This window comes from Scatophagus argus, chromosome 13 (genome assembly GCF_020382885.2).
Source record: "Scatophagus argus isolate fScaArg1 chromosome 13, fScaArg1.pri, whole genome shotgun sequence".
NCBI lineage: Eukaryota > Metazoa > Chordata > Actinopteri > Scatophagidae > Scatophagus > Scatophagus argus.
Genome location: NC_058505.1, coordinates 9,741,237 through 9,753,348, shown reverse-complemented (window position 1 = coordinate 9,753,348; position 12,112 = coordinate 9,741,237). Strand labels below are relative to the sequence as shown.

Sequence of the window (12,112 nt, the reverse complement as noted above, 5' to 3'; positions counted from 1 at the left end):
GGTTAATTTTAGAGACAACAAACTTATTAATATATAGAGCATGACATCAAATCAGTTGTGTATGTAAGGATATGGATATATGACAATTTGAAAATGCTCCCTTTTCTTTTTTACAATACTGTACTATAAAAATACTTTATTCATAGATATCAAGTGTCACACTGCAGAGGGGCCTTCATTAAGACCTCTATGTCTTTTGATATTAAAAGGGCAAATCAGATGAAATTATATGGTTTTTCTACTTTTGTTTTGTATTGCACTAGTATTTACTGAACACTAAATACAACTATGCACTTTTATTTTCATATTTTCAATTTGCCCAATGTAAATTCAGGAATATAAATCCAAATTTCTGGATTTTTCAGCTGTACCGCGTGCAATAAAACTGAACTTCAGACAAAAGTAATAAAGGGAAACACACTCTTATTTAAGACACAATTTAAGTTTAATGGACGTGTACACACTTCTCAAATACATGCTGAATTTGTAACTGTTAACACTCTGTGAGGACAACTTCTTTTACTAGCACTCTGTGTTCAAAAAGAGTTAATGTGACATTTATCATGAGGTTAAATTAAAACATGGTTCTGACAACAGTTCATCAATGTTAGCAACATTAGGTAGGTCATGTAGCACTTTCAGTTATGGACCTTCACAGAAGGCATTTCAAAGACAATACATTTCTAGTGGAAAAAGCATCTACAGTAGCATGAATCTGCAGCTAGAGTGGCAATAGAATGGTACGACAGCTCAAGCACACGATACGATTAAAAAATAAAGTTTAAAAAAAGTTATTTCTCTGTGTATCAAGTTTAAGCTTCAGTGTCTGCTTTAAAAAAACACACAGAGACATGCAGCAAAGAATTAAAATAGTACACTATGCTGATAAGACATAAACTGTGCTGGTGAGCTGTTTGTGATAAAGTAAAAATGTATTTTCTTTATAAACATGTGGGCAAAGCAGGATGAAAAAGATATGACCGCACAAACTTTTTCAGTGGAACTACGGTAGCATCACGTGTAATCTATGTTTAAATAAATAACATTATAAAGTGCACATACTACAACTCATGACACCGACCACACAAATTTCATTCTGTCCATACGTACAATGCACATTCAGCAAATTTGTCTCCTAAGATGTAAGATATACAAGTTATATCAGTATATATTTACAGCCCAAAAAAAGATAGCAGATAATGCCTGTAACTAAGTAGGGAGAAAGGCAACACAAATTACACCAGTCACATGATACGAGTCATGCTGCAGCCTTCATACAGAAGCAGTTGAGGTATGTTTCTACAGTTCTTAACTATCAAAAAATTTGAAAACAGCAGCAAATAATAACACTTGTTTGGTTAGAGGTGTATAAAGATGGCTTACTGAGAACATATTTTAAAGTGAAGTAGGTAGGACACTGGGTTCATGCAACTTACAGGGAAAAGGTGCCACACACAGTCAAGCTAATACATGTCGGATGAAGTGAGACCAGTTATGAAATTAGCACCGTTTTGAAATGCCGTATAAAAGGGGGTGAAACACTTTACAAAGTAATGCAATCCAATGCATCACCACCACAAACAACTGAGTTGGCATCTGACACAGTTTCAAATACAACTGAACATCATAGTATTTATTGTATTTTACTGGCTTAATTAATCATCTGAGATTTTTTTTTTTTGTTATTTTTCTCCAGCTTTACAGTTATGATTAATTAAGTAAATGTTATTACACGTGGAAAAGACATTTTCATGAAGTCTACCCACTATTAAATTGCGATTAAACAAAACTGTTTTGTCTGTGTACTGCTTACATTAACACAGCACAGTGGCTCACATGTCAGGAAAATGTTTGTGGGGTAGCCAGAGTTTCAGCCCATGCCTCAGGTGCATGGAATCAAGATCAGGTTGAATTTACATGTACAGGAGGGTTGGTCCAAGTGGCCACAGCTGAAGCCATCACATCATTGTAGCCCTAAAGAAAGGACAGTAAATGAGATTATTCACTTTCAGAAAGCTACAGTCACTATGTATGTAACAGTAAGAGTCTGAATCTCCTGTTTCTGCCACGCTACTCTGCACAAAATTTGAGCCATGCTTCCCCCTTGTGGATGTATTGAAAGCATTCAACTGACACCTTGATCTCCTTTCTTCCAAATATTAAAAATTTAGAAGGAAGATAGAAAAAGAAAACCATACCAACCTCAACTATCTGTTGTGGGCACGCATGATGATCGCCGTGATCTGCACATAGTTTTCTGGGAAATAAAGAAAAAAAGTCAAGGAATAATTAGAATGATTGAAAGTACAATGGCACATATTATAGCTTTCAATTTATTTAAGTAATATTTTTTATGAAATTCATTTTAGCTCATGAGTTTCAATATATGAGATTCAGAAAGTGTGTTTAACCTTAACTGTTAAATGTTTTCTCAAATAACCCCTTATTAAGTTAGTTCAAGATTAGCAACTTCTCGTTTTATTATATATGCAGGACAGGACTGTGTATTTCTACCTTTGTATGAAGGCGATGGTGGAGGACTGGGTCAGATAACCAAGGATGTCTTAAGGCCTCAGATGCTCCCATCCTCCAACTAATGACAGACACAATGACACATAAATGTCATGCATATATTAAAAACCACCACATGTTGACCTCAGCACGCAGAAAGACAGCAAAACAGAAGGAAAAGATGGATTTGTACCCTTTATTCACGAGGAGCAGTCTGGAGATAAAGTCTTTGGCTTCCTCAGATGTATCTGCAAACTCTGGTTCATCAAAGTTCCACTTACAAGCCAAGATGTTGTTCAGAGTCTGGTTGTCGTCGTCACCAAGGAATGGACAGAGACCGCTCAGACTATCAGGAAGAGACAGAGTTGTTACTAACATTTCTCTCTGCACCTGTGTGCATGTGTTCGTGTGTTTACTCACAGCATGTAGGTGATGACGCCGAGGCTCCACATGTCTGTGTTGAATGACACAAAGTCGTAGTTGATGACCTCGGGTGCGAGAAACTCAGGAGTGCCAAAATTCACTCGCAGTTTCTCCCTTGGTTTGTATCTAAGTGGAGAAAATAACTAAAATTACACTTTGTATGATTACAGCAGTCAAGAGAATACAAGCAAATATCAGCACTTACATCCTCGCGAGACCAAAGTCGATGATTTTGATTTTATTCGTGAGTCTGCTCACGCACAGAATGTTTTCAGGCTGAAATTCACAACAAACAAAACAATTTAACTTAAGTAACATAGCTTCAAGAGACAGTGTTTTCAAAAAATTATTACAACAAATGTGAGTTGCTTTGCTACCTTCAAGTCCAGGTGTAGGATGTACATTTTATGCATGTGCTGCAGGCCCTCGCAGATCTGCCTGATGAACACCACAGCGTCCAGCTCCATCAAGGTGTAGTTTTCATCAATGATCCTGTCAAACAGCTCCCCTCCACCAACACTAAAGTTAAAGACAAATGCATAGGAAAACACCACTTAAACATCCCACATTTAAAGTATTTTCAATGTAAAGTATTGTTTTATATTAACATTATTATCCACAAACCATAACATTAATATCAAACTTAATAAATAAATTAACTGAAATTCTACCGGCAATTTAATTAGTAAATTTACTCTTAAGTCTATGAAAGACAACTACTTGCTATAAGATGTTCAGTTTTTCAATGAACGTGTGTGCTGAAAATGTAGAAGAAAGGGCATACTATTCAAGTACAAGGATGATGTCATTCCTTGACTCATAAGCTGCATAGAGCTGGATCAGGTTGGCATGGTCCAAATTATTCATGACCTGGATCTCATTCTTCACCACCTCCTACCAAAAACACAGGCGCAGACAGACAGATGCAGAAGCACACAAAGAGACGCAGACAAACACGGACACACAAGCAGACAAGCGCCCGTGCACACACGCGCACAGAAAAACACACACACACACGGACACGATGAGAGGTTTCAGCTGTTCTCTGCTATGAGACAATGCAACTTCTCTTCTAGGTCAAATATTTCTCACCGAGGTGAGAAGTATTCTCTCTGCTTCTGTTCCAGGAGGCCTTGTAGTGTACAAGTCTGTACTAAAAATTGTATCTGAGCCCTGTGCTTTATGTATCGTATGGCGTGACTCTCATTGTAGTATAAAATTAGGATGAATTCAAGAACATGACTCTGAACATTTGGTGCTCTTACCTTTTCTTTCAGACTCCGGGCTTTGATGACCTTTGCTGCCAAAGTGAGACCAGAAGAGTTTTCAACACATTTGTGGACTTGGCCAAAACGACCCCTTGAAGAGAGCGAGAGAAATCTGATTTCTACATTGTCAGAGTAACAGTAACCTCAAATCCTGGCAGAAACACTGGCGCAAATGCAACAGGAGATAGTGTTTTATATTTCCATGACAAATCAAAAACTGATCTTCAAACGGAGACATTTTACTGTAGGACTCTGTGTGTGTGTGTGTGTGTGTGTGGATGTGTACCTAATCTGTTATTTCATTAAATCTGAGCAGGGCTGTACCTCCTCTTTGAAGACTCGGATTAACACTTAGTGATTAGCTACCAGCTGGCACCAGGGATACAGTTTCACATACCACTCAGTCCTGCAGTAAAAATAACTGCCATGACTCTGAAGTTATGAACCAGGAGAGTGGAAGGGGAGGGAGTTGCACAATTAGGCCTCATGGGAACTGAAAACCTCTTTCTAAATGCCTTTCATCTGTGATAGATCAACTGGGCATCGACAGAATTCATCTTTTTTATTACAAAGAGATTCCAGTCCAGCACTCACCCTCCCAGGACCTCCTGCCAGTTGATGGTGTAGAAATTGATGATCTGGTTGGGCTTTGCAGAAACGATGCGGTGGTTAAAAGGAGCTGCTGGAGGAGGGGTGGTGTCTACAATGGGATGGGGAACCAAAGAATAGATATAATCCGTTTTAATAAGTTACGAGGAATGTGAGAACGTATGTAGGAACGTATGTAGGAACGAATGTAGGAACTGCAGCAACAGTGAGGCTTTTGAAAAGGGTGCATGGCTGCTATATTCAAAGTTTGCACAATTCTGAATTAGTGTGCTATGATAAACATCGACTGCAGGTGTATTTGTTGTCTAAATATTACTGAGAATTAATTAAGCACAACTTAACACCATCCTTAAGTGTCTTGTCTCTACTGACACTACAAAGCTGTACCAGCTTTGTATCCTCAAGGCAACAATATATTGACTGATCTTCTTTACAAAAACACCCAGCATGAACAATTTTGATACAGATTCCTTAGATCTGTTTTGGTTTTAAGGGTTTTGACCAAGACAACCTACCTACCAACTATTACAACATTTTACAGGTGAAAAATCCACTTGGCAGTGCTCTCTGGTGGACAAAGTATGAAATGGAAACACTGTTTCTAAATTAATATTTATCATTTGTGTACTGCAGTTTCTTCTTACTTGCCAACATACCAGATTCCAATTCCAATTCCAAAATACCTGCAATAAACTAATATTGGCCTTTATCAGGTTAGCTCTGGTATGAAGTAATTTATAAAACAATTACAGACTCTAACATTTGAGAGTGTTAATTCAAATAACTGTACAAAATTCAATCCGCACACACTGACTCTTTAACACGTAGAGTTTATAATGATTATCTTCATTTGACTGAATTGCTTACTAAAAAACAAAACAGCAACAACAATAAAAACTGGGCTAAAACTAAAAAAGTAATTCATCAAATCATTCAAATTGTTAACAACTCACCAATAAAATACCGCTCTGCATTGTCATCATTTTCTTCCTCTGTATCTTGTAAGGCATCGTTGTCCTTTCTCTCTTTCTCCACCCTTTGTTTTAAGTTTAACTGGAATTCAACTCCGTCTGCCCTGAAGACGGCCCAGCCGTCAGACTCAAGCTTCTGTTCGTCTTCCTCGTTGTCTTCCTTCTCCTCCTCCTCCACCACCATTTGGCTCTCTGTGTGTTCCTCCACTACAAACTGTTCCTCAGTTACGAAGGACTGGGCACTTGTGCTGCTGACCTCTGACATCTGGTCCTGCTTGGTGGCCTCTGGAGATGGGGATGCATCTTTTTGGTCATCACTGCTGAATAAAAATGTTTTATTTCATTATTGCTCGAGTACTTTATGGTACATACTGCAGATGTGGCTAAGACACAATTTAATTGATCTTGGATCAATTGATCTTTATGAACCAAGTCACAATATCAACGAAATGTCTGGAGAATTGAAAACATACAGTATATGTAATGGAACAGGACTAATAAAAAATAATGAATGAAAATTAAAATGAGAATGAAAATTTCCCACACATCAGCTTTGTCTAGCCCAAACTTTTTGTAGGATCTCTCAAATATGCCTGCATCAGCAACAGGTTAATGACTCTATTTGACCAAATCACTGAATTAAAGAAACTAATTAACATGAGTGTACAAATAAGTTTAATATTTCTGTATACTAGCATGTTATGTGCCTTTTTTCTGTTGATCAGCTTATGGATTCACTGACTTACTGACTAATCATTGCAGAGTAATCACAGAATACCTTGTAGCAGTCTGTTCTTTTTCATCTTCATCAAGAGAAACAATCTCTTCTTTCTTTTCCTCTATGACTGGGAGCTTTTCTTCTTCTCTTTCTTCCACATCAAGCTTGGGTTCCTTCTCTGCAACTGTTACCTCCTCTGCCTCTTGCACCTTTTCCACAACTTCTTCCTTAATCACTGCCCCAGCAACTTCATCTTTCTCCACCACAGCCAGTTGGGAATCTTCACGCAGGTAGTTCACCAAGTTACAAGCAGGGGCATCGGGTTGTTGCTCTTTAGGGGGCACTCCAGCCTCCAGATCCATAAATCCAAGGGTGAGCTGCTGACCTGATTTCTCTGTATTCTCCCTATTGAGTTTCTGCACCTCTTGGAGAAGCAACATCTGCTTCTTAAGGGAAATGTTTTCTGCAAAACACCCAGACAAAGTTTGGATTTAGTTTTTCTTAACATGTTTAATATCAGTCATGGGTTTGCAATATATTAAGATGCATAAACATCAAATATTTTTTACTCAGCACCTGCTGTGTCAGGCGGCTTCATCTTATTTTGAGCTTTCAGACCTTTGGGGCTCAAACATGGTTTTTCTGTCCCATCTTTACCTTTGTGGTCCTTCAACTGTCAAATACAGACAAAAATGAGTGAAAAGAGAAATCTGGACAATATGATAATACATTTTTACATTCTCAAAGAAATTATGACAGTCTAAATGTTATATTAAGCAAATCTGTGATATGTAGAATGTTGGTAGGATTTTCTCTTTCGCCAGAACTTTATACTGTATTATTACTATCCAAAATGAACAATTCACCTAGGTCACACTGGTCACACTGGGTACGATTTACTATCCCAAAGCTAAAATGAAAGGAAATTTTTTTCTTTGCCAAATGTTAAAAGGCATAGTTCGGGTATGGCTATGCAAGTATTTTATGATATTAGACCTTTATTGTCAATAAAGTGCAAAAAATAATATTCACAGTATGAAGACAGCCCTTTAAGCTAAAACTGTATACATACAGACTGTAAACACAATAAACCTACGAAGTTTCCACATTTGCGAGAGGCGAGGAAATGCTTTGGTCCGCGGAGCTTTATCTTGTGAGAAGGCTGTGGAGAAGTGGGCTCACATGCAGGAATTATCTCCTGAGTCCTTTTACTGGCTATATTAGAGGTAGGTTTCTAATAAAAAGACAAAATGGCAATACTTAGTAGGGTTATATGAATGCACATAGAATGGATGAGATATCACATGTTAAGAATCAAGAGTCACTATGAAAGACAGGGAGTTGATATGATGAAGTTAGCTTCACATGTAAAACACACATCACACATGACTATGTGACTACATGACTATATCAAATTAATAATCCATTGAAACAACAGCGACAGTTTGATTTGAAGAAGTTAGGTTCACATGTAAAACACAACACAGCAGATGAGTCAAAACAAATTAATTCAACAAATGACAGATAAAACACTTTAAAAAGGCAAAACACAAGTTAAACTTTATCTGTTTTCAGCCCACAGATCAGCACATTTATTGCACGTCTCCAAGCGCAGACTGACTTGTCTGATGGCATGCCTTTGATTATTCACGGCAGATGGATGGACAGCAGCGGTGGCAGTGAATTTATAGCTTATCACTTGTCACACTCAGCGATGGAATGCAATGCTGACCCTGAGCGGAAAATATTACAAGTGACTGTAGGCTGTTGTTCAAATTTCTCTGCTGAGGAAACTCACTAAACACTCTCTGATCAGGTGGACATGGAAAAAGCTGTCTTGAACCAGCGAGTGTCTCACATTTGTTCTCTGAATGTTGCTGTGAGATAAACAACGGGGTGGGGGGTATTTAAAGTGCAGAGTTTCCCCAGTGACAGCAGTGTTTTCTGGAGTTCCAAACTCTGATTGGGAGAATGGCAAAAGTGTGAGAGGCCAAAGTAGCAGAGATTATATGTAAGAGATCTCACACCTCTGGAGATGGAGGAAGATATAGCAACCACCTGACAAGCGCTCTGACGATCGCAGAAATTCCCTGAAATGTGAGTCACACTGAAGCCACCAGATTGGTATGTGGTAATTAATCATCAGGATATAATATATAACCCAACCCAACTTTTAATTAACTTAGATTCAATAAGTTAATTTAACATGACTATCAATACAATACTGCACTGTCGAACACTGCGCCCTGTAATATGAAGTAGGTGATAACCTTGTCACATGACGTCACAACCACTCAGGTGAGTTTGCTCTCTGCTTGTAGGTCACAGGAAAATAGATAGGACTCTAACCTCTGCAGCTACGCAAGTAATTGGAGTGTGGTGATAATGTGCTTCAGGGGGGTCTGAAAATGCAGCTCACGCCTTCGATGCCAAGCAGCTCTTAGTGACCTCTATACAGGGTCATGGTCGGTCCAGTGATTGTATAATAAAAACCCCTCTGGTTTGATACAGAGGTGACTTCAGAGTTGCGTGAAGTAAATCAGGCCAAAAAGAACTTTAAACTTAGGACGTTAGGTTAAACATACGTGACGTGTGCAGAGCATAGTGGAACAACAACAATCTCACTGAGATTATATTTAAAGTACAGTTTTACTTTTATGAACCTGCGCCAGCAATTCCTGAAGCACTGCATGCCCTGTTATATACAGACATTTACTGGAACCTCTAAATCAAAGGCATTGTGGCAGCATTATCAGCAGGACAGCCATAAAGATTTTATGAAGAGCTATTTTACGCTGCAGGAAGTTAAGTAATTTGCAGAGTCACATGGCAGAGACTTTAGGTAGTAATCACTGTTATCCACTTTAAAACAAAGGGTAATTACTGGAAACTGGCAATGAAAATCACACCATGTTGTAGCTGGCACAGACTTGAGTTGCCCACTAGTAAGAGCAGCAGTGTTAGACAGATTAAAGGCAGATATGTGAGTCAGTGAGAGAAACTGGAGAGATGGGGAGGGTGACTGACTCATCACAATTTCTGGACAACTGATTCCTGATGAGCTGAAGGGGTTAAAGCTCTTTTAGACGACTAACACCGTAGACCCCAGTCCAAAAACAGCATTTCTAAACCAGGCTACTCACATTTCACCCCTGGCCTCCCACCAGCCCTCTCGTGCCCTGCTGTGGGACAGGGGACGGCAGTCCCAGAGTGGGCCTAATGCCAAGGAGGCCATGTTACACCCAGCACAGGTAGAAATCCAGCAAGTGAAAATGTGGGTTTAATTGGGCTTTTACATAAGCTATATATGACAGATTTATTGTGCAGTACACGACACTATAAAATTAGCCCTCTTGATTACTTTACCTTCAATCAGCAGTTGGCAAGTGTAAACCTGCCAAGTCTCAGACGCTACCTATTACACCAGCCCCAATTATATGGGGAATGTAACACACAAGCCAAGTCACATTTGTAGGCAAAAGAACTGGTCAGCTTTGCTGCTATGATCATTTTCACGTGTTCTGCCAAGACCAACTAAGATCTAACAAATCAAAGTGGGCATGGAAAATGTACAACATCTCCTGCAAGAACAAGATTAAATGTCCAAACAGATGCATGGGCTGTGAAACCTGGAAATGCACACTTCGGAGCCTAGTATTTCACATAATATTAAACCCTTAATTCAGCTGAGATAAATTGGGGATTATACTTCTCCAAAACACACTTCAAGGTACACAATGAAAGCAAAGATATTTCTGACTGTCAATATGTTGTTCAGTCTCACCTTGTCAAGCTTCTTGTTTATTGTTTCTGCAGACGATTTCCTCTTAATTGCTTGCTTGCCTTTATTGTCTTTGTGTTTAGAGCCCTTCCGAGCTGTAGGCCCTTTGAACACCAGCTCCATAACCCTCGAACTCTTCACTGTCTCACCGATGAAGCTAATCACCTGCTGCATACTGAGGACCAGTTTCTCCATCCCTTCGAGCTTCTGAGCCTGCTGCTCGGAGCGCTGGTTCACCACTGACATTATGGTGCTCATCTCCTGACATATCTCCCTCACCTCTCGCCCCATGACCTGGGTCTGGTTTACCATCCTGGGTGGAAGATGGATCTCCTCCTTGTCAACCTTAATATTCTCCATATCCTTTTCAATGTCATCAATGTCCTGAGACATCCCATCCAGTCGGTACAGGACCTTTTCTTGAATGTTGATGAGCTTGTCCATCTTGCTGCTCAGTGACTCAATCCGATTTTGGATGAGGTCAAAGCTTGAGCTGTTGCCATCTCCTACTGTGCTCGTGACCAAGGAACTCATGGCTTCAGGTGATATAAAAAAAATCACGTTAAGACACCAACTCGAGATGAAAATCGGAACAAGAGCGTCCGTGAAACAGACAAAAAGCCTTTCTCAAAAATCGTAGCCAGTTCTACCCTTCAGCGCTGACCGTTGGTGTGCAAACTAATTAAAACACAGAATAGTGGAACAGTGGAACAGAAGTGATTCAAGATCAAAAATCTCTGACCACCAACAAAACAGATAAAACTGTTAAATCTCTAAAACTTAAAACTCAAGTAAAGTGAGCTTTTCTTCTCTGTTTCTCTCACACTTTATCCCCGGTGCCTGCTTCTCTCCACACTAGAAATAGTATTAAGAATGGAGTGAGCCGGTGTCCCTAAATGTAAATGGACAGCCTACGTCAGCAGGGGTCAAGTGTTTGGGGTGGGGGCTTGGCACTGCTTGGAGCTATGAGACATTTGAGAGCCTTTAAGTGTTAAACCCACCACCGTCACTCGCCTGCTAGGTGTTAAAATGGTCACTGTACACAGTACTTCTTCTTCTTCAGTGTGTCAGTGCTTATTCATTTGCACAATTTTTTCATACGACAATGACATTAACCAGTTGCAACAGATGGACATGTCTGATCCACATTTTTCAGTGGACAGGTGTCCTTAAAAAGAGAAGAATCTTGTTTATTAATTTCTTTTTCAAAGTAAAAGAAAATATTTTATTGTAATTTTGAAGTGCAAGTTGTGTTGACAATAAAAAGGTGATATTCAAATAACTTTCATGGATAATGTCAGAGAGGACTCTGCAACGAGTTATGTGGCACTGCTGCACGTGAGTCTCTCCATGTACAATGGTGAATGAGAACCATGTTGCAAAGTAAATTCCGTCTTGATCTCTCTGAATGTCTGTAACTTGCACCCAGTGTTGGAGCAAAGAGGAAGCCTGTGGTTCCTGGCCAAAGGGACCTACAGTGAGATGCTTAGTCCTTCTGCTGAAAGAAGAGATGGCTGACAGGGGTGATTTATGCGTTGCCTACTCACTGACAAAAACATCCACTGATAACCTCCCTTAAGAGAGTAAGGGATCAGTTTTAACTTAGCTTTTGTAATATGACCAGAATCCGTGTTCCATGTAAATCAGAATATTTATGGTTTATTCCAAAAACAGACGTGTTATGTCAACTCACGGGGTATAAACAGATATTAAATCCCTGAGTAAACACTGAGCTACATGAGAGAATAAATGCTGTAGTCAAAAGTACATTTAGAGTTGGTTATTAAAACTATTTCCTGTATTTTTGCTTCATAAACTTTGAAAACTCATT

General features: G+C 39.3%; 1 protein-coding gene across 3 annotated transcripts; it reads right to left on the bottom strand.

The window, feature by feature from the left end:
• Window positions 1-736: 736 nt before the first annotated feature.
• Window positions 737-11,393, bottom strand: mylk4a (myosin light chain kinase family, member 4a). 3 transcript variants are annotated; one of them, XM_046409367.1, is made up of 15 exons: window positions 10,285-11,393; window positions 7,597-7,734; window positions 7,077-7,173; window positions 6,561-6,963; window positions 5,765-6,099; window positions 4,797-4,902; window positions 4,200-4,293; window positions 3,719-3,828; window positions 3,312-3,453; window positions 3,140-3,210; window positions 2,932-3,060; window positions 2,705-2,857; window positions 2,515-2,593; window positions 2,203-2,257; window positions 737-1,974 (listed from the first exon to the last, which is right to left on the bottom strand). In XM_046409367.1, exons 1-14 carry the CDS (start codon window positions 10,813-10,815, stop codon window positions 2,204-2,206), a joined length of 2,442 nt encoding a protein of 813 aa, XP_046265323.1. In that variant the 5' UTR covers window positions 10,816-11,393; the 3' UTR covers window positions 737-1,974; window position 2,203. The 3 variants fall into 3 exon arrangements, with proteins under 3 accessions (XP_046265323.1, XP_046265322.1, XP_046265325.1); XM_046409366.1 differs by having other exon boundaries at window positions 5,765-6,102; window positions 10,285-11,392; XM_046409369.1 differs by lacking the exon at window positions 7,597-7,734 and having other exon boundaries at window positions 5,765-6,102; window positions 10,285-11,392.
• Window positions 11,394-12,112: the final 719 nt, after the last annotated feature.